The following is a 23646-nucleotide window of genomic DNA, read 5'->3' as shown; positions in this document are numbered from 1 at the left end:
CAATTTTCCATTGTTACAACCTCTTGATACACCACAGCATCATCTGCAAAATACCTCAGTGAACTTCCGATGTCATCCACCAGGTCATTTATGTATATTGTGAATAGCAACGGTCCTATGACACTCCCCTGCAGAACACCTGAAATCACTCTCTCTAGGAAAACTGGCCTCCAAGCCGAAATTACTGCAATCAGGGCGTGTGTGGTGGAGAATATGAGTAGGTGCTACAATGACCGTAGCATCTACATCTATTCAGACAGCCAGGCATCCCTGAAATCATTGGCAGCTCCTGCAACAAGACCTAAGATTGTTGCAGATTGCCACAGGGCTCTGGTGGAGCTAGGGGGATGCGATAGGGTGTACCTAGTGTGGGTCCCTGGCCATTCAGGGATCTGTGGCAATGAACAAGCCGATAGATTGGCTAGGATGGGGGCAACAACTCCGTTTATTGGACCAGAACCTGTCTTGACAATCGCCAAGGCTATGATCAAATTAGGACTATGGATCTGGCTCAGGAAACAGCACGTAGGATATTGGAGCAAGGTACATAAATAAAAACCTGGTAAGGTAATGATGCCCAAGCCATGTTTTGAAAGAAGCTCTGTAATCCAGGGATTGAACAGGAAAGAGATCAGACTCATGACTGGACTGATGATCGGTCATGGGAATTTCAAAAAACACCTACACACAATGGCTATAATGGAAGAGGACCCTAAATGTATTATCTGTGATGAGGGTGAAGAAACTGCATTACACCTCATCTTTGAATGCATGGCATTGGAGAGTAAAAGACACAGAATCTTTGGGACAACTAGACCTGAAGAAATAGTGTCTAACAAAAAACTGGTAGAGGGACACCTTGCACTATTTAAGGGCACTGGTTGGCTTTACTAGATGTACAGGGAGCGATACCACACACTAAACCTTGTTTCGATGTGGGCAGTAGCGGGTTAGATCTAAGCTGTTTTAGCTCTCCTGTTAGAGTCAAATCAAATCAAATCAAGCCTTACTGACATTGACTACAAAGCCCTTTTTGTCAAGATTGTCTACAGTTGAGATTTGCATGCTTCAACAGTGTGAAAACCGCCCAGATAGAATTGAATTAGAGAAATATTTAACAGAAGTGTTTAAAAACTCTGACTTGGATGATGTGATTGAATTCAGACAATGGGCCCACACTGATAGTGATACACTAGAGACAAAGCAGCTTGCTTTTGAAGGATTTAGTGAAAATATGATTGTCAAAATTTTGAAGCTTTTTAGATGTGACTACATTGTGAAACACCAGGCTTGTCATTTGTCTAACAAACCAGTGCTCTGTTTCAAGTGCCATCGGTTTGGAAACACCACTCTTGGATGCAGGGGTAAGGCCACTTGTGGCAAATATGGTAACGTTATCCACGAAGGAGTCAGATGTTCGTCTCCTCCAAAGTGTGTGAATTGCTCTAGGACTCACTCTGTTTGGAGTAGGGACTGCTGTGACTTTCTTGAAGAATGGAAGGTACAGAAGATTAAAACCACATGACAGATCCCCTCTGGTGAGGCCAAGAAGAGTTGTAAGACCCTTCGCTACTTCTTTTGTGTCAGTTGTTAAACAGTCAATACAGAAAACTGATGCTGCTACATGTATGGATGTAGCTTGTGTTAGCACTAATACCTGTGTTTGTCAGTGTCTTGTGCTGCTGCATTTACTTCACAGCCTACACTTTCTCCCAAAACGTCAGAAAAGTCTGTGGTCGCAAACGTTATGTAGCTCCATGCTCCCCCTAAATTTCAGTCTGGCCCACTGCCCAGTGCTGCTACTATCACTGCTACGTTTGTCTCTTCAGAGCCTACTAATGGAGACAGGAAGTGAATAGTCCAATGATGTCGATGTCATACTATCTGATGTTTCTCTTGACTCTTCATTAGAGCTAATGGAGCTTGATGTCGGACTGGGGCGATCATCTCACCCCAAGACTCAGCCCCCGCCCATTATGGGCTCGCTTCCCGGCCGAAAGACATGGTGAAAGTGCAACCCCCTTCACAGATGGCTGCCATCTTACAGCAGAACAGTAATGGGATCAGAACACATGTAGAGGAACTGAAATTCCTAGTGCAGGAACGCCCTTGTGCATGTGTTTACAAGAAACACATTGTAAAGTTACTGAAGCCCCTGTGCTATGGGACTATGCCCTTCGCTGAAAGGATGACCTGACTTGGGACGGAGCCAAGTGATGGGTTGCTGTGTTTATTAATAACGCACATCACTCCTCTGCTCTTCCCCTGGCTATTGATCTGCAAAATTCATGGGTGTTAGAGGATCGCTGTTTGCTCGCTACATCTGCTAGATGGAATAGATTCTGAAGTGCTCATAGATCTCGTGGAACAGCTCCCAACGACCATTTATATTACTGGGAGATTTCAGTGCCCATCATGTGTTGCGGTGCTCGACGTCTACTTGCCCTTGTGATCGAGTTTTGGAGAGCCTCATGACGTGAGGTTAGCTTTAATAGCCATGAACAAAGCGATTGTAATTTTAGTTCTGCTGCAGATTGCTGACCACTGCTTTCTTGGATAGATTACACATCATGAGGATGAGGTTAGCTTAGGACATGAGTTTAAATACGGGGCTACAAAAAGCGTCTCCTGCTGCAGTTCAGTCCTTGGGCACTTGAACTCAGCTGTCGACAGAGCATCTCGCGTTTCTGACATACCATGTGGCGGTCACTTACAACATTGCTCTGTGTTACTCATTAACAGCATTTGTCAAGGACTTGCCATTTACGTTTGGTGTGTTACCTATGACCAAGCAGTAGCTGGTGGCTGATGTGGTAACACCATAGCGTAAAGTGACAGATGTAACTGTCAAGCAATTTTAAATGGACTATAGTAGATCCACTGATGAAAGCACGACAGTGTTTATTATTTCGGTTTTGAATTATCATTGGAGGATGATTGTAGTATATCGATTGTTAAAATGTATTGTTTCTACTACCTGTTAGTAACATGTGAGCAAATCTGGGTAACTGCTGTTGTAGTTTTAACGTTTGGAAGGAAAAAGGCCTTAGCCATAAGACTATAAAGCATACTAAATCGCAAGAAGCAACACCATTCAAACCAGAAATATGTAGGCCCTAGTCAGTCCATGACAAGATATGATATGATGTGCTAAGTTGAATACTAATTTTGTCAAAAGCTGCTAACATGGTGTTCTCCATTAAATGTGAGAATATGTGAAAAACGGATATGAACTAAAATGAAGTAGAATAGTAATAATATTCGCATTTAAATCGAGCAGTTCACACACAGATTCATAGACAGGAAGAAATGCCAACAGGACACTGTTTGACAAAACCAGTTTCTGTTTTATATGAAACAATAACAAAATGGCATCATATTATGGATGCAAGCAGAAATAAAACACAATACAAGGAACATATTCATGATTCATTTCAAAGATTACAATACACCAGGAGCAGTGAAACTAGCTTCTGTGTCATGTCATGTCAGTTAAGAGTTACCTTTTTACATGTACTAAGGGGCAATTATTAACACTTGATAATGGCCACACAGTCGAAATTGCAAAATTAGGTTTTAGACATCAATAATTTTACAGTCAAACGGCACCCATGACCTCATTTACAAAATTTTACATGACTGAACCTCAGCTATGTAAAATTAATCTTATTTGTTTGAGATTTCTTGAATTCTAGTATATTACTTTGAAAGGTCACAGAAGCCTTTCATGTAAATTAATGATGGAGTTGGGGAGAAAGGAAAGGGATTGCTAGTGTAAGATGCACAGGAACATTATGTGGAATCAGTGGCAATGAGTAAAAATGTGTACCAGACTGAGATTCCAGCCTGGCATCTCGTGCTTACTAAGCAGGTATGTTAACCACTGTGCCATCCAGGACACAGTGTTACTGCAACTGCGCAGACTATCTCGGCATGACTCACGGCCACTGTACATTCCCACCAAGCACCACCTGTCCCCAATCCCTGTCCATTTCTTCCATGCTCGTCCCTCTGAGTTTCCTGCAAGAGATTGAACGTACTTGAGCATCTGCACTGGAAAAGCTGAATCCATTGCCCATCTAGGCGTAGGCGAATCACTTATATTAATGCACAGTGTCCATTTTTTCAGACATATCGGAAAGAACAGACACCACACATTCATACAAAAATGTTTCAGTTTCTAGGCATGCACATACGCACTAAACGACAAGGCCCACCCATAAAGTATAGTTCAAGAATATTATCATCTAAATTCCGTATTTCAAATGAATAATACGGATTTTCATGCCAAATTTTGTCATATTCATAGTTCACTGCCAAGCTACCGGGAGCTCTATTGTCGTTCTCGTGGTCTTGCACTTCTGATATTGTGGTGTGTCACTGGGAGCGCTGTAGTCGTTCTTGAGGTCTTGCGCTTCTGATATTGTGGTCTCTCTCTCTCTCTCTTTTGTCCATTTTCTGTGATTTGTGTAATGTACTCCAGTCCTGGTCTTCATCTGTAATTTTTGCCTTCTACTGCTGCTTCAGGTATTCTTTTTGGTAGACTATCATGTCGAAATATATCAACTATCATCTAAGGCCTTCTTCTTCTTAGGTGTTTCATGAATTACCTTTTCTCTCTTGCCCTAATGAAATCTTCCTCATTTTGATCATTTCTCTCCAGCTGATTTTAATCCTTCTTCGGTCGCATCATGTTTCAAATGCAACAAGTCTCCTCTCCTCTGTCAGTCCTATCGTCCAAGCTCTACTGCTGTGTTACAATGCTCCAATAACTGTTTCCTCAAGTCAAGGCTACTTTCTTTGTAGTGAAAGAGTTTTTCTTCTCCTTAAAACATTTTTCACCTGGTAGTTCTGCATACTATCACCTTGTAGCTTCTTCCATCACCCACGAGTTTATTTCCTAGATAATTAAAGTTGTTCACTTAGTAATCTGTTTCATTTTTCAACTTTACTGCTGTCTTGCATTTTTTATTTCTACTGCAGACTAGAGCTTTTGTTTTATGTGTGTTTATTCGTATGGATTTCCTCTTCCATTATTTTATCCACTGGGTTCAGGATTTTTTGCATGTCTCCTTTACTTTCTAGAGTTAGTGCTATATAACAGACAAATCTCAGCATGTCTACCTTATCACCATGAATTGTTACTCTTATGTTTACTTCTCTCAACCTATCGATAACCTTTTGTATGTTCAGACTAAATTTGTATGGGGCTGAGGACAAACCTTGCCATATCCCATTTTGAATGTTAGCTGATTCTTCTTTATTACCACAGCGAACTACTCCGATTTCACGAATGTTTGCACGATTATGCAAACAAAACTGAATTCCTCATTAATTTTATGTATTATTTATAATTGTAAGTCGACAGTAACATATGCTACAAAGACTTACAACCACGATATTCATTCTTAAACACTCAGTCCCAAGATGCTTTCTGCGATTACCATGACGACTTTTTGTCTGTTTTGTTGGAGGATTGAATTAATTATGTGTCTAGTGCCCTTGATCAGTGAGCTTGTCAAATTTGTTGTAGCGCATTTGTGTGAAATTGAATGATAATCGGTAAAATTAATTTCCGTCGCTTTTTAATCCTAAATATCTTATACCCACTTGAGAGGCGGTAGTCTGTAGGAGACCTGTGCTGTTGGATAATAGAAGAGGCGAAAACAGCCAGCCTTAAATTGGATTTTCACATAATATGTTAACATGTTTTCGTACAGTTCTCACATTAATAATAATCGACAGCCACCTGTGTTGACTGTAGCCAATTAACAAACGATGTTGATCAAGAGACAAAATAATTTGCAAATTATTTTATAGCAATTTTCGTTTTTAAGTTACTTAACAATAATATGAAAAGAGAGACATCAGAAGTTGAGTGTGAGAAACAGAAAGTTAAAAGCTGCGCCGGAACTTCCGATACTTTCACTGCGAAGTGACAAAAAAGAAATGTTGGCCAACCTGTGAACACAACTAAATGTAAACAGTAAGCTAAGCTGATATGAGGTTTGGCGCAGATATGATGAGGATTGGGAATCTTGCCTTTAAGAATTTTCGGAATGTGCTGTTGCCACGGTAAAATTTGTTTGTTTTATACAAGAAAAAAATTGTACATTCGTAGTTTTAGTACTAGAACAGAAAGTCACTCCCACCGAAGTGAAATAAAGCTTTTTAAATTGAGTTACTCAGATACTTAAGTGAAATATTGATGTTAAATACTTTCCGTGCATTTTGTGCCCGTTAATGGTAACGGCGTGGCCTGCTGCTGCAAGTATGCAACAACAGACAATGCTGTCTCATTCATGTAACGCTGTAAGCCTGTGAAAGGCAGTAATCTGTAGTAGGTATTGGCTGCTGGATAATAGAAGAGCAGAGAACAGCCAGCCGTTATCGCAGTGTATAGAGGGTCTTAATGTACTATTAAATCAGAGAGATGCCATTGAAACTGATGGCCTTATTCGTGAAAACCCACAGGTGTATGCCGTTGCAGGATTTGTGTACGATTAGTTTTTATTTATTAATATTTGATGTGAAAAAGTTCCGGTCCTTGCTTTTTGTAATGTTGGGTGTTTCGCAGTTTATATTGTGAATGGAGTGTCACTACTAAGGGCAGCAAAAGTTACGATGCATAAGAACTTATTGGTCATGTGAAGTCTGTTTAATTCTGGAGCTTTCCATAATTAGTCTGTTAGAGTAACAGCAGCACTTGTTCATGGAAGTAAGCACCATACTCCAGTCCTCAACGGACCCGTCAGAAACGAGTATACGATACAATAAACAGTATCTCCCGCCATGCACTTTACAGTTGTTTGCTTAGTACGCCTATGGATTCAGAATTAATGTCAACTATTCACCAGACATAACATAAACTAGAAAAAAAAAAAACGGTAAAATGTGCCAGTTGTGTTCTATTGATGACAATGGTCTCTAATGAGTAATAAAAAAAGTTGTGTACAAAATGAGACTGTAAACTAGTTAGTTTTCACAAATAGTTCAGGTCAAGTCAAGCCATAAATTTTAATAATTCAGGACTACAATCAGTTGAAGAAATGCAGATTTTAATAAATCACTACTCGTTACATAACTTGCTACCAAAACATGAAATATGGGTTGTTTATTAGCTTAGGTGATTGTAGTATTGTTAGCTTTTTCTGGTAAAAATGGTATGTGTACACACTGGCAAGGAATGTGTCCATTTTACTCCCACTGCACATGGCAGGTGCATTTAACAGAACTATGTTATTGGTGAGATTTGTGAAGTCATATTGTGTTTCGTATCTCTCACCACAAAGGAGAATCTTCAGGAATGTGAAGAATGTTAAATTATTTGTTAAGTGGCAGGAGCAGCAACTGTAGGCTACTTGTATAAAGTATAGTAACAACAAATTTTGATTAGTGCTAATCTATTTATGATGATGATGATGATGGAAATGATTTAGTTTCCTATGTAATAGCAGAAAGAGTTCCTTTGGAAAACAACCTCTGTCCTTTTTTTTGTACTGAAGGTACTCATCTACTGTTTTTATGTGATACTTCAAACTGACAATTTTTGTAAGTTTATACAGAACACTATCGGCTCTGTGCAGGCTTACTAGTGAGGCCATGTTGTTGTTTTGAAGGTACAGGTTCAATCCTCGCTTGCTCCTGGGATTATTTTTGTCACTTATCCCTCTTGTAATGATTTCTGTATGTGAAGAAAGGTGAATTTAAATTCTGTGTTGAACTGTGGGCATACATCCTCCCCTCCTCCTCCCTCCTCCCCCCTTTCACCCATTAATTGTTTGTCAAGTCAGCTTGATGGTTGGAACAAAACAAAGGCATGCCACCTCAAATAGGACCAAGGCTGTTGGCCTAACCAAGTTTCAGTTTTAGGACAGCTTTTACATTTTTTTTTCTAAAGAAATCAGTGAGGTAAATGGTCCAGGTGGAGACATTAAAATGTTGGTTTTGTTGATTCAGTGCCAAGAGAATTAAGAAAACAAGTGATGAAATGTTAAATGACAAAATTGAATCTAGGGAAGAATGAACTAAATAGATGTTTGAGGGAAGGAATGGGGGTGGGAGGAGGATTCTAGGGATGTTGACAATAAAATGCACAGGTCTGAGGGACTGACATGATGATATAGATGTAATTGACTTTTATCCTAAAATTGGAGAGATACATAGGGGCCCAGTGTAACCATGCACAATGGTGATAGTAACAGTAAAAGTTTATCAGTCCTACTATAGTTCCTCTGTTTTTGGTACTGATCAGGAGACGTGCTGTCTCCCAAGTGCTATTGAGAGTTACTTAGCACGGAGAATCATAACCCAGAAATAGTGTAAAGTAATTGTAAGTCAAGCTACATATTTTCCCCATATTCTAGCAGTTCCCCAACAATTGATTACTTGATTCTTCATAGAATGAAACTCTCGCTCTACAGCAGAGTATGCACTGACATGGAACTTGCTGGTAGATTAAAACTGTGTGCTTGACTGAGACTCGAACTCAGGACCTTTGCCTTCATGTGCAAGTGCTCCCCCATCTGACCTACCCAAGCACGACTCGACCATTCACACAGCTTTAATTCCACCAGTACCTCATCTCCTACCTTCCAAACTTCACAGAAGCTCTTCTGTGAACCTTGCAGAACTAGCACTCCTGGAAGAAAGGATATTGAGGAGACATGGCTTAGCCACAGCCAGGGAGATGGTTCCAGAATGAAACTTTCACTCTGCAACGGAGTGTGTATTGATACGAAACTTCCTGGCAGATTAAAACTGTTTGCCAGACCGAAACTTTAACTGGGGACCTTTGCCTTCATGGGCAAGAGTTATACCATCTGAACTACCCAAGCATGACTCAGAGTTCACTCCTCGGTGCGGCACGCAGTTTTAATCTGCCAGGAAGTTTGATTCTTCATGTTTTACACTGCAGGCTTGCTGTCCTCTGCAGAGGAGGCAACAGCTGTATACAAAGAACCTGAAGCAACAGGTAGTAATCCATCAACGAAGAGTACATTTGTCTTGTGTAATAGGCAGCAATTTAACAGCTACAGTTGAGATGAATGTTTATACCTTCCACAGAGAACTTTCAACAAAACCTGTCTTATAGATTGTCAGCTCGTGCTTTGATTGACAAGGTGCAAGATGAAAGGGGATGATAATGAAGGTTATGCAGCCTGCAGAAAAATGATGACATGGATAGTGCCGAGGGATTTTTCCTGTACTGCTTTTATTTATTTATTTATTTGTTCATTCATTCATTTATTCAAATCTAGGGATTGTCGCTCAATTCTTATTTATGTGTGTTCATTCTACAGGCATCACACAATGATATGTTGATTGTTATGGTAATACACTCATGTTCAGAAAGAAGGAGAACACCCTGAACGACTCAAGATAGGATGTACATATTCACAGGACATGCACATTGGTATATTCTGCAGAAATGATTGGCATTTGAACCATGTCAGCCTGCAGGTTCAAAGTCAACAGTATTGCGGTGCAACACCACCTACCAATGAAATGTGCCTGTAGCTCACATTGCTGTGAACCACTGTGACTTAAGCAGGCGTGCAGGATGTCTCACAGACAAATGCGTGAACCGTAGCATCAGATCAGTGAGTTTAAAAGAGGGCACATTACTGACATGTGAAAAAGTGACGCATCCATCTGGGAAGATGCTGCTTGTGTGGGGCAAAGTTTTTTCGACAGTGCAACGGGTGTGTGCAGAATGGTTCACGGAAGTTCGTAGAACATGGTGAGATTGATCAGGTTGCACCACCCTGATCATCCCCAGAGAGGACTGACACGTTCTCCAAATGGCGGTGCAGGACAGATTGTCATCCTCCTTGGCTCTGGTGCAATAGTGGAACAGTGTGTATTCGCACTAGGCAAACAGTGACAGCTATTGGGTACAACTGCAAATCACAGTTGGTGTGGTCCAGTGCCCTGTAATCTGTGTGACCTACATTAATGATATCCTGCAACCTGTAGCCACACCCTTTTTGCACAACACCCCAGACATCATTTTTCACAAGACAGTGCACAACCATGTTTTGGTGCATGAACATGTGCCTTCTTGGTGACACAGGATGTCAGCCTTTTGCCAATGGTCGCCAATTGAAAAAGTGTGGGGATATGGTGAAATGACTGGTCCAACACTGACCCAATGTCATCCACCACAGGTGAACTTTGGAACCAGGTGAATGCAGCGTAGATGGCTATACCACAGGACATCAAGCAGGGACAAGTTATCACGGCCCATGGTGGACCCTGTGCCTACTAGGCAACAGGACACGTGCTGAACCGAAGTGATGGAGTGCTAATCATTTCTGCACAACATACTAATGTACATGTCCTGTGAATATGAACATCCTATCTCTAGTCATTCAACATGTTCTGTTTCTTTCTGAACATGATTGTGCAATGAAATTCAGTAAATCAAAACATACATACAGAATAAGTATGCTTTCTGAGTGTAGGACAGGTGATTGGCTGTGGCCTTGGTGAAGGAACCATCCTGTCATTTGCCTGAATTTATTTAAGAAAACCTAAATCAGGCTAGCCAGACAGAGCAAACTCCATCCACCTGAGTTAATAACTTAACAGCTACATTGCCTCATTTGGTTGGGTTCTATTGGACCACGAATATAGTGCTATGCCCCCTCCACTAGCTCGAGTCAGTTCGGAGAATTGACTCCAGGACTCTAAACATGCAGCTTATCTCTGTGCTTATCATTTCCTTCACTCAGCCCACTTGAAAAACTGAGTCAGTGTGATGAGTAGTACTATGGTTCTCGATGCTAAATGATTGTCAGTAACGAGAAGAGTGAGATGTTGAATTCTGGAGAATCTCAAGACAGTATTACTGCACACATTAGATGTACACATGATTTTCATGTAAAGGCATTAAACTGTGGTTAGTGTTATTTGTTGTTGATGTTGTGAACAATTACTCTGAGTGCTCTAAGTAATCTTTAATCATGTAGTACAAATTATTTATAAATAAAACAGAAAGAAACTTCCACATGGGAAAAATATATTAAAACAAAGATTCCAAGACTTACCAAGCGGGAAAGAGCCGGCAGACAGGCACATGAACAAAACACACAAACACACACACAGAATTACGAGCTTTCGCAACTGGTAGTTGCTTCGTCAGGAAAGAGGGAAGGAGAGGGAAAAATGAAAGGATGTGGGTTTTAAGGGAGAGGGTAAGGAGTCATTCCAATCCTGGGAGCGGAAAGACTTCCCTTAGGGGAAAAAAAGGACAGGTGTACACTCGTAGACACACACATATCCATCCGCACATACACAGACACAAGCAGACATATTTAAATGCCTTTAAATATGTCTGCTTGTGTCTGTGTATGTGCGGATGGATATGTGTGTGTGTGTGTGCGAGGGTACACCTGTCCTTTTTTTCCCCTAAGGGAAGTCTTTCCACTCCCGGGATTGGAATGACTCCTTACCCTCTCCCTGAAACCCACATCCTTTCATTTTTCCCTCTCCTTCCCTCTTTCCTGACAAAGCAACTGCCAGTTGCGAAAGCTCGTAATTCTGTGTGTGTGTTTGTGTGTTTTGTTCATGTGCCTGTCTGCCGGCGCTTTCCCACTTGGTATGTCTTGGAATCTTTGTTTTAATATAAATTATTTATGAAGAATGCTTAGCTGCCTTTTTGATAACCTTTTTCATTTTATGCAGAAAATTATTACACACTTTTGTTCCCTGATAGAAAATGTTTTCAGTTTTTTTCCCATTGGTAAATGTAAGATCAAACTAGCTCTTGTTCCATGATTATGTATAGAGCTATTAGTGAAATATGTAGTAATATTTTCCAGCTCTGCCCAACAGATTGGTATATTTACTCACTTGGTGCAGTAAGGATACACAGTTTCTTAAACAGTTCTTTACAATGAGCCTAAACCTCTAGTTATTATTCTTACAGCCCTTTTCTGCATTGTAAAAGTGTGTGCAGTTTATAGATGTTTTGTGGCTTTAATCACTAGAAAAGTATCCCATAGCCATGATGTCACATACGAATAGCGTTTAACCACAGGACATTGACTGTTACAAATTGATGGTGAAACCCAATGATGATGATCTTTTTACCAATATATTTGTGTGTGGCTTCCATATTAATTGGCAATCAGTGCTCATTCCTGAAAATGCACAATGTATAGATTTATCGACTGTGCCAAATACGACAGTTATTTTCCCTGTTTGTGCTGAAGTGCAAATGTTTTTCTTTATTCATTGTACTGTTATTACATGTTGCTTAACTGTAAACATCCTTGAGAGTGGCATTCTCCAATAGAAGTTCTGATGTTTTGTTGGTGACTTTAATGTTACTGTCCTCAGTGAAGAGAACTTTTTCTCCATGTCTTACACTGTCTGGAAAGTCATTGATACACTTTAAGAACAGGATTGGACCAAACACACTACCATGGGGAACATCTATGTTGATGTTTCTTGTCTGACAATTGTTGTACTAAAAAGTTTATCATCAGCTTATATGTAAACTGTCTCTACTCTTTTGCAAGAAAGACTGGAACCATTATTTTGCTGTTCCTCTTATACCTAGTGCTTCAAGCTTGTTTAGCAGTATTTAATAGTAAACAGTGGCAAGAGCCTTGGACAAGTCGAGTAATGGGCATGTAACACAGTAATCTTTGTCAAGAACTTAAAAGTAAAACTTTTGTGAACTGTAACATACAATATTGTACTTCTCCCATGTCGGAAACAAAACTGTGCTTCATTGAAAAGGTTTCATTTATCATGTAACTCATTGGCTATCTTTCATGACTGATTCAGTTATTTTTGAGCATCCAGACAGTAATGCAGCTGGTCTGTAATTTTCAGTTCTCTCTGTATTACCATTCTTCAGTAAGGGCACAATTCAACCATGCTTTAGATAGTCTTGAAATAAACCCAAATTAAAGGACTCGTGTATTATGTTTGTTATTTGGGCTTGTATGCTGTTTGTGCACACCTTCAGTGCAGAGACTAGAATGGCTCCTGAATTATTTTTTAATTTCAGTAATGTCTTCCTAATTACAAGCTCTTATGTGGGGAACAAACCTGTGGAATAAAATTTTCACACTGAAGCAGAGTGTGCGCTGATACAAAAATTCTTTGCAGATTAAAACTTTATGCTGAACACAGGATCTCTGCCTTTCGCAGGCAAGTGTTTTACTAAGTTGCCCAAGCATTACTCGTGACCCATTCTCACAGCCTTACTTTCACCAGTACCTCATCTTGTACTTTCCAAACTTTGCAGATGTTCTCCTGCACAACATGTGGAACAAGTGCTCCTGAGAGAAAGTCTATTGTGGAGACATGGCTTAGCCCCAGCCTGGAAAACGTTTCCAAAACGAATTCTTCACCCTGAAGCAGTGTGTGCACCGATAGGGAACTTTCTTGCAGATTAAAAAGGTGTGCTGGACCAGGCTCAAACTCTCGGACCTTTGTCTTTTGTGGGCATGTGCTCTAACAACTGAGCCAATCAAGCATGACTTGGAAACATCTCATCAAAAATTAATTTAAGCAATGTGCACAATTTAGAGAACAGAGCAGTTACATTGTTTTCCATGTGCACTTCATCCCAGGTGTGTTTACCAGTGCCATAGAACAAATATGTACTTTATATCCTGAGAAGAACCTTTTTTTTTCTTTTAGCCATAATGAGATTTTCACTCTGCAGCAGTGTGTGCACTGATATGAAACTTCCTGGCAGATTAAAACTGCTTGCCAGACTGAGACTCAAACTCGATACCTTTACCTTTGGTGAGCAAGTACTTTACCAACTGAGCTACCTAAGCACAACTCACGACCCTTCCACAGCTTCCCTTCTACCAGTACCTCGTCTCCTACCTTCCAAACTTCACATAAGCTCTCTTGCAAAATGTGCAGGACTAGCGCTCCTGGAAGAAAGCTTGTAGAACACTTGGCCACGAAAGGCGAAGGTCCTGAGTTCACATCTCAGTCTGACAAACAGTTTTATTCTGCCTAGAAGTTTCAACCTTTTTTTAGGCCCTGCATATTTATGGAATTTTGGCAGTCTTATCTTTAACTTTATCTGATAATAATGATCAGAGAGGCCAAGATCTCTTGTAATTCCTCTGCAAATTATGGTTTAAGAAACACATTTGTGTACTGTCTAACCATTTTTAACAAAGCAAGCACTCATAATATGATTTTTTTTCCCTTTTTTGTTCCCTCCGATGATGGCATAGGAACAAGCCTTTTTTTGACGATGTCTCTTAAGTATTGGACATATGGAATGTTACAGCTGATTGATACCTTGCTATTGATATGTGATTTTGGTCATCGAAATAGAATCGTTATTGGGATTTCAATGATAATTTTTATTCAAATGATATCTTCCCGATTAGGATTTGTTTTCCAAACATAAGATACCATCAAAATGAAGTGAATATTTTACAGTGATTTTTCTGTTATGAACTGTGAAGCAGCAGCACAAAGTGGATTTATCACATGCGAACCATATCACTTATTGCAACTGTAACGGAATTACGAATGTCGACCTTTCATGAAAGTAGAATTCTAGTTCTGTAGCTGATGTCAAGTACAGACTAGTCACAGCATTGGAGTAATTCATGTTGTGACCATGAAATCTAGGCACGTAATCAGGGTGATCCAGGAAGGCTACCGTAACTATTTTTCGATTCAGTCATGAAACTGTGGGAAGTAACTATGAATATTGTACAACATACAATGAGTTTATTATTTTGTGTTGCAGTGAGGTAACTGTGCACTCACACAACACTTGGAGATATTGTCTGTATGTGGACTAATGCACTGTCACAGTTAGGTAAATCTGACCTGTCACCACCACTAATGGGTCTCAAAGATGGACAGTTGGACTACATACTACAATGTAGTATAAATAATCTATCTCCAAGTAGGAGAAGAATTCTGTCATGACACTATCTTCCGTTCTCATTATCTCCGAAGCTTAATCTTTCACTACTCCCCATCCTTGATCACCTCTTCCAACTGTTGTCCCATTCCCTTGTCCTCAATTTTTCCTCTTCTTTTTGCCCTTTCCCATTCATTTCCTGTCCTATCCTGTCCTGTAATTACAGTAATTTTTTTAGAAAGATTTGTGTTTCTTTCTCCCATCTCCCAGTAGTTACCTACCCTTTTCTCGTCCTGTCACCTCTCCTGCAGTCCACCTGGATAAATCCTCATACACTGTCAGTGTTGTATTAACTGATTAAATTGTGTTAACAAGAACATTAAAAAAACTCGTTTATCACTTTGAACACTGTTTTTCACTCCACTCCGTGCTTTTTCCTTTTTGTACTTCACTCTATGTATTATTTCTACTTACAAGTAACCTGATTAGTTTTGAAATTTAACAGTATAGAAACATATTTGAAAAAAAAAAAAAGAAAAAATATTGGAAAGACAGCGCATGAGGATTTTAAAATAATAATAATAATAATAATAAAAGAGGAGACTGTGTGGCAGCATGAATTGTTAGGTGTGCTTTCTGGTTGTTTAAATATAGCAGCAACAACTTTGAACATTCGCTTGACAGCAAGACTAGATCACATACCTGATCTAGTTGTTTGCACAATTGTCCATTGTCTCAGATGTCCCAGCTTTGATTTATAGTGGCCACCTAAGAAATTATCTGGACTGGAAGAATCTGGAATGGGACCAATTAAGCATCTTGAATCCGAATGATGTGCTTATGGTTTCTTAAAAGTAAAATTAACCTATGAACAGCTAAAATTGTGTCAGTCTTGCACTGAACTGGGGGCTACAAGCATATATTTTATTTAGACCATTCTTTTAATATTGTGATCAGTTAATAAAAAGGTAATATTTATTTTACAAAAGAATTTTCATTCCTCGGCATCTAAAAATAGACACTACAAATGACATTCATTATTTAAAGCTGTTCAGACTACTGTTTGCTAATAATTGTTATTAATGATCATATTGTGTCATACAGAAGGAACAGTCTGTTTTCTGTAATATATTGCATCTTATACTGTGTGTTCACCACAAATATATATTTTTTTCTCAACATTATGAAAGCATCTGTATATTGGCTAGAGGACAAATTTAAGGAAGGCTTATCTTACGAGGGGTAAGATAGATACTGCCTGCAGGAAAATTATAGAGACCTTTGGGGAAAAGAGAACCACTTGCATGAATGTCAAGAGCTCAGGTGGAAACCCAGTTCTAAGCAAAGAAGGGAAAGCAGAAAGTGGGAAGGCGTATACAGAGGATTTATACAGGGGCGATGTTCTTGAGGACAATATTATGGAAATGGAAGAGGAGGTAGATGAAATGGGAGATATGATACTGCGTGAAGAGTTTGGCACAGCACTGAAAGACCTGAGTCGAAACAAGGCCTTGGGAGTAGACAACATTCCATTAGAACTACTGACAGCCTTGGGAGAGCCAGGCCTAACAAAACTCTGCCATCTGGTGAGCAAGATGTATGAGACAGGCGAAATACCCTCAGACTTCAAGAAGAATATAGTAATTCCAATCCCAAAGAAAGCAGGTGTTAATAGATGTGAAAATTACCGAACTATCAGTTTAATAAGTCGCAGCTGCAAAATACTAACGCAGATTCTTTACAGACAAATGGAAAAACTGGTAGAAGCTGACCTCGGGGAAGATCAGTTTGGATTCCGTAGAAATGTTGGAACACGTGAGGGCAATACTGACCCTACGACTTATCTTAGAAGAAAGGTTAAGGAAAGGCAAACCTACATTTCTAGCATTTGTAGATTTAGAGAAAGCTTTTGACAATGTCGACTGGAATACTCTCTTTCAAATTCTGAAGGTGGCAGGGGTAAAATACAGGGAGAAAAGGCTATTTACAATTTGTACAGAAACCAGACGGCAGTTATCAGAGTCGAGGGGCATGAAAGGGAAGCAGTGGTTGGGAAGGGAGTGAGACAGGGTTGTAGCCTCTCCTCGATGCTATTCAATCTGTTTATTGAGCAAGCAGTTAAGGAAACAAAAAAAAGTTTGGAGTAGGTATTAAAATAGATGGAGAAGAAATAAAAACTTTGACGTTTGCCGATGACATTGTAATTTTGTCAGAGACAGCAAAGGACTTGGAAGAGCAGTTGAACGGAATGGACAGTGTCTTGAAAGGAGCGTATAAGATAAACATCAACAAAAGCAAAACGAGTATGATGGAATGTAGTCAAGTTAAATCGGGCGATGCTGAGGGAATTAGATTAGGAAATGAGACACTTAAAGTAGTAAAGAAGTTTTGCTATTTGAGGAGCAAAATAACTGATGATGGTCGTAGTAGAGAGGATATAAAATGTAGACTGGCAATGGCAAGGAAAGCGTTTCTGAAAAAGAGAAATTTGTTAACATCGAGTATTGATTTAAGTGTCAGGAAGTCATTTCTGAAAATATTTGTTTGGAGTGTAGCCATGTATGGAAGTGAAACATGGACGATACATAGTTTAGACAAGAAGAGAATAGACACTTTTGAAATGTGGTGCTACAGAAGAATGCTGAAGATTAGATGGGTAGATCACATAACTAATGAGGAGGTATTGAATAGAATTGGGGAGAAGAGGAGTTTGTGGCACAGCTTGACTAGAAGAAGGGATTGGTTGGTAGGACATGTTCTGAGGCATCAAGGGATTACCAATTTGGTACTGGAGGGCAGCGTGGAGGGTAAAAATCATAGAGGGAGACAAAGATGAATAACTAAGCAGATTCAGATGGATGTAGGCTGCAGTGGATACTGGGAGATGAAGAAGCTTGCACAGGATTGAGTAGCATGGAGAGCTGCATCAAACCAGTCCCAGGACTTAAAGACCACAACAACAACATATGAAAGAATGTTGTTAAAAGCCATTACAGCTAATAATTGAAGTGTGCCCTCTTTCATGTATTCACCTCATTGTATAGTAAGTTAAAGATTTCATTACTAGCATCTTGTGCAATGAAATAATGGTTTTTGATGTACAGCAAACTGTGTGCTATGTCACTAAGATCAAATTGGTTCATGCTTAGGGCAGTGACATATCAGGGAATTGTGACTTGAAGTGTAGATATTGTTTAAGGCAATAATTGTAAATTGCTGGGATACGTGATGTGCTTGTACATGATGGATGTATTTCTGTGTGCTTGAAAGTGTTGGTTTTTACCACCAAATGAGCATATGTGTGTGGATTTTATATATTAGTCATCTATTTACTTTTTACTAATTTTTCAACCAGACTTCTCAGGCAGTGTTTCATGGTTCTTATAGAAATGCTATTGAGTCTTCGTACTTGACATTGTCACTTTTAGTTGCCCTTTGGTTCCAAGAAAAACTTGCTAGTCAGTATAACTTTTTTTTTAGAAAGAATGGCAATACATTTTTAGGAACTGACACAAATTTATATTTTAAATTCTCTTATTATTTCGTGTGTTTTTAGAGTGAGATTCTTGTAACAAAGTTTTCACACAATTTAGATCTAAAAATTGTGTTTGTAGTATTCATCGGATCTGTTAAGATAGTTTCACTTACATTAATCTTTTAAGAGTGATGTTATGTTTTGAAAGAAAATGATTCTATATATTTTATGTTCATAACTTTTTGCAATAAGTAACAAAGTTTCTGCACAAAGCCATCTTAAGAAATTTAATGTTTTCATAATTTCTTTTATTTAATCACAATCTTTTTCAGACACAGTCTTGGGAGCTTTCCTGCTGACCAACCAAGTTGTGGACTGAAACAGTCAGTTGAGGAGAAGCTGGGATTACCTCCTCGACCAAAAAAGCCATTAACACCATATTTTCGTTTTATGCAACAAATAAGACCTTCTATTATCCAGAAAAATCCCCAGGCAAAAGCCACAGGTTAGTGATGATGCTCATCCAAACTGGGTGCTCTATACATTGCAGTTTGAGTGTCCAGTCTTATGACTTACTTGCATGCACAGCAACATGCTAGTTTATTCAAAACTGTGGAGACTAGACAGCTTGTTCACCATAAGATAATCAAAATATGCCGATACGTCCTGCATGGGTAAATCAAGCTGTCACTTGTCAAAATAACTGCCACTGTTATTTGTGTTAGGTACTTTCCATGTAGTTCATCAGATCTCTTGTAAGCTTGTTTCATTCTCTCCTTACAGTTATAATTAAGTAAAGGGATCATGAAGTTCAAAACCAACTTTGTGATTGACCCTTTAATAGTGATCACATTGTTGACTTCATACGTCCTAATATTGTAAGCTGAATTGAAATGCAGAGTTCATCTTGCAAGATAGACTTTGTTTTATTGTGTGTCCATTTTTCAGTGATGTTGAGTTCAGAAAGAAAGTAAATCTAGTTGTTTTATGAGCATAATATCTTGTGAAAGATAATCAGGTTCCTGAACAAAATGCACAAAGCAATTTAATGTTTTCATAAAGCACTTTTTGTTTCAGTTTACAGATGAAGTCTGTCTTTCTTACAAGTCTGTGATTTTCATTGCTGTTCTTAAACTACCAGACAAACATATATAATTTTAATTAAGCTTTATAACAAGCCCAATACATGTATTGTTAGATACTTGTAGTACTCTGTAACTGTGCAAAAGTATTTGCCTATATAAGCAGTAGTATGGATAGATAAAAAAAATCTGCTTGCCAATTGGTGGCAGGAGAAAACACAAGATGCAGAAGTGTGTGAGTTTTTGGAGCTAGTGGCTCCTCCTCCTGGCGTAGGGTTGAAGGGAAAGGAAGAGGGATGAAGGAAAAGGACTGATGAGATTTGGGAAATGGAAAGAGTTACAGAAAAGTCACTCATAATCGCGGGGAGACTGACTGGACAGGATGAGAAGGAAAGACAAGATATGAAAACCTGATAGCTTAGAAGTGGAAGATAGAGTAATGCGTAACACAGAGATTACTGAAAAAAATATCATGTAAGGTTGAAATAGAGTGGAAAGCTAAATACATTATAAGTGGTAGACAGAAAAGGGGGGGGGGTATATACAGGTTGGAAAATAAAAGATATAGAAAAATAAATAAGAGAGCAAAGAAAAGGAATAGTTACTGAAATGAAGTGATGAAACACAGAAGCTGACGTAAATTTAGGCTAGGGGTGGCAAGAACCAAATACATGTTACAAAGTCAGTTCCCTCCAGTGGAGTTCTGAGAAACTGGTGTGTGGGGAGAATTCAGACTCATGGTGTAGAGCATGCCGTGCAACAGAATGCATGTTGCCAGTATAAACCCTCTGTTTGTGCCCATTCATCCTAAATGATAACTTGGTGGTTGTCAAACCAATGTAGAAGACCAAACAGCTGGCATATAATATGTGTCAATTCACAGGTGGCTCGCTCTTTGATAGTATATGTTTTTCCACTTACAGAGCTGGTATAGGTGGTGGTAGGAAGGTGGTTCGGGCAAGTCTTACAGCAGGTAAAGGCACATGAGTAGCCGGTATAGGTTAAGAAAAAGCATGCAGGAGCATAGGGTGTGACTAGCACTAGGATATTCATGAGGTGTTTTTTTGGGTGGGGGAGAATGAAAGGTGGTGGACAAAAAACTGGACCTTATTTCAGACCATGATTTTAGGAAGTCATAGCATTGTTGAATTAGCTGATTATTACATTCAAGAACAGGGGCAGTACTGAGTGACAAGAAGTGTATTCCTCAGTTGGGTTGTTTTTTGGGGGTATCACAGTACCAGGATTGGATGTGATGGCCTGAGAAATCTGGTTTTCAACTACACTAGCGGAATAATTACCTACAGTGAAGGCTAAGGTGACAATGGCAATGTACTACTGTAAAGAGTCTGCACCTCAGCAGATGCCTTGAACACCAAGACACTGTGGGACTGAATATTTGAAATGGAAAAACTGTCAAAATGTAAGTACTGTTGTTTGTTTGCAGATTTAATGTAAATAGAAGTGTGTGGCTGACCCTTGTTGGGGATAAGGTAGACATCAACCAAAGTTTTTTTTTTTTTATTTATATGGGTGTGGCAGAATCGACTGGGCCGTTTAGAGGCATAACTGCTCGCGTGGTGCTTGGAGGAGGCAGTTGCGTATGGTCTCCCTTTGTTCCATCAGGGACTCCAGATCAGTAGCCAAAATGGTTTTGACCAGAGCATATCGGGGATTTGCCATGCATGCATAGAATGACAACATCTAAACATCCAATATCTGATAGTGATGCAAAGGGTTCTTCAGTAACTGTTCAACATTTTGCACAACAAAGCTGTGGCTAATACAGATGCAATTTGTTCCTGGGTTCAACGGTTTGTAACAATCTTTAAATGTTACTACTTAACTTGTGTTGACCTGTGGTTCATTGATGTTGTGGATGCTGCGAATAATGAAAACATTACGAAAATTTCAAGCTTGACAAATTATTTATTGACAGTAGCTGATCGACAGAACTGACATAGGTGCAAAACAATTTATAAAATTGAGCTAAACCAAACTGACTCCTGAAGTAAACAAAACTTGACTGACTGCCTGTGCAGCTTTGCTGTGTCACTTTAAACACAAGTTTAACAATCGCTACCATTATTAATTTGTTACAAAATGTAACTTACAATTAAAAACAATTTCATCTAAACTAAATGCTGTTACAGTTGTACAGGTTATGAAATATGTCAAATAGCACAATATTTTTATCATCATCTTGGTTTTGTGTGTGACAATTAATTCACACTTTGACTTAATCAATTATTTTGATTTTACTTTAATTTCGTAATTAATTTATTGCTAACATTTGTTCCAATTATACACACCGTGCCTCGCCAGATTACATAAATTAAGTACACATGTTTTATCAAATATCAGATTTTCGTAAATATGGGTGGTGTAACTAACAAGAGGTAAATATCTGCGTAATTTACAGGCATCATTAATTACCATGAATTACATAAAAATGAATAACAAATGAAATTACGATGCTGGATAATGATTGTTATTTTCATTTGAATCGTAACGAGGTTTTTGTGTTAGCAAATTTACAAATTGCAATTATGGTAAGTAGAGACGTTAGTTATTTATGCTAACATTTCCATAGCCCCTTAATATTTGTTGCTAAAAATTTATTACTTCAGTTTCATGATCTGATATTTAATTTGGCATCTGTAGATATTTTTGTTAATGACAACAATCTATTAATCATGAGAATGTACATCATTCCAGAATATTCTATATGTCAAAGAAGAATAGGTTTTCGGGCGAACTGAACTGAACGATACCCATAAAAATACACATAAAAGGCCCTAGGAAGTACTGAATCATATGGGAAATACATGGATGCACATAAAAAAGGTGGTATTGGACAGTTAATAATGATCTTGGGGGAGGCTGTTGCATAATAAGTTGGAGGAAACTAGTTGCACACTAAGATGTTCTACTCAGAGGCATGCTGTTGCTTTGGACATTTTAGATCTGTTTGAAGAGGATTTTACATTTTGTATTTGAATTTTCATCCATTCAATACAGTTACGGTCTAAGAATTGAGTCCAGCAGACTATACCAAAACCTGTGTGTGCAAATGCTTGCAGAAATCCCTCCAGAGGCAGCTTTCTTCAATAGGAACAAGGCACATTTTCTTCTTAGTGAGTTTGAGAATAAACAAAATTTTTGCATCTGGGCTGAAAGTAACCCACAAATTATTCAGAAAAAACCTCTACATTCCCATAAGCTAAAGGTGTGGTGTGGCATATCTTTGGGGAGGAAGGTGTTTAACTATGACCATGGACTCCAAATATTACATTTCACTGTTGCAAAATTTTCTGCAGCCCATAATGAAAGAGATCATTATAGAAGAGAGATTAAGAGACTTGTGGTTCCAACAGGATGGAGCTACAGCTCACACAGCCTGAAATTCATTTAGTGTTTTGAGAGACATGTTTCAGGGATGCCTGTTTTCTTTTAAGGGTTGATGTGAAGTGACCTGCGACCTCACCAGATTTGAGCATTTGTAACCTCTTTCGATCGGATATCTGAAAGAAAAGATTTTTAAACTCCCTACCAGAGGTAAGGAAGCAGATTATTGAACAAGTGAACACCATACCACTTATTGAGCTGTTCAAAACTTCAGAGATAGTCTCTAAAAGTGAATTGCTGCTGATGATAGCTATCTTGAGGACATTATTTAGCACTGAATGAATAGAAAATGGTATGAACTTCTAACGTTGAAAATAAAAACGTTTTATGTTTTTATACCCCTATTTCTCTCTTGCACCCCTACCCCTGTACCCGCACATTCACATACCCCTCTCCCCCTCCCCCTCTCCCCCTCCCTCCCCCCTCCCTCCCCCCTCCCTCCCCCTCTCACCCTCCCTCCCCCTCTCACCCTCCCTCCCCCTCTCACCCTCCCTCCCCCTCTCACCCTCCCTCCCCCTCTCACCCTCCCTCCCCCTCTCACCCTCCCTCCCCCTCTCACTCTCCCTCCCCCTCTCACCCTCCATCCCCCTCTCACCCTCCCTCCCCCTCTCACCCTCCCTCCCCCTCTCACCCCTAGCTTCTTCACAGGTAATACAGTGCTACATTGTCTTTACAATGCAGCCTGACTAGGGATGAAGGGTTGTGTTGGATGAGGGGATGAGAGGAACAAGGAAATTGGAATGGATGGATAGCAGGGAGAGTTAGTAGCTAGCCAAAGGAGGAACACCAAAGGAAGGTGATAAGAAAATGACACT

At 39.3% G+C, this 23646-nt stretch overlaps 1 protein-coding gene across 2 annotated transcripts in view; it reads left to right on the top strand.

Moving 5' to 3' along the window:
• Positions 1-5956: 5956 nt before the first annotated feature.
• LOC126320067 (transcription factor A, mitochondrial) overlaps positions 5957-23646 on the top strand; it is a 91872-nt gene continuing 74182 nt past the window's right edge. For both annotated transcript variants that reach the window (XM_049993749.1, XM_049993751.1), the window contains exons 1-2: positions 5957-6075; positions 18674-18846. In XM_049993749.1, coding sequence (XP_049849706.1) covers positions 6002-6075; positions 18674-18846 — 247 coding nt within the window. In that variant the 5' untranslated portion in view covers positions 5957-6001. The remainder of the gene's footprint in view (positions 6076-18673; positions 18847-23646) is intronic.

Source organism: Schistocerca gregaria, chromosome 2 (assembly GCF_023897955.1).
Source record: "Schistocerca gregaria isolate iqSchGreg1 chromosome 2, iqSchGreg1.2, whole genome shotgun sequence".
Lineage (NCBI taxonomy): Eukaryota > Metazoa > Arthropoda > Insecta > Orthoptera > Acrididae > Schistocerca > Schistocerca gregaria.
This window is presented reverse-complemented; position numbering and strand designations above follow the sequence as displayed.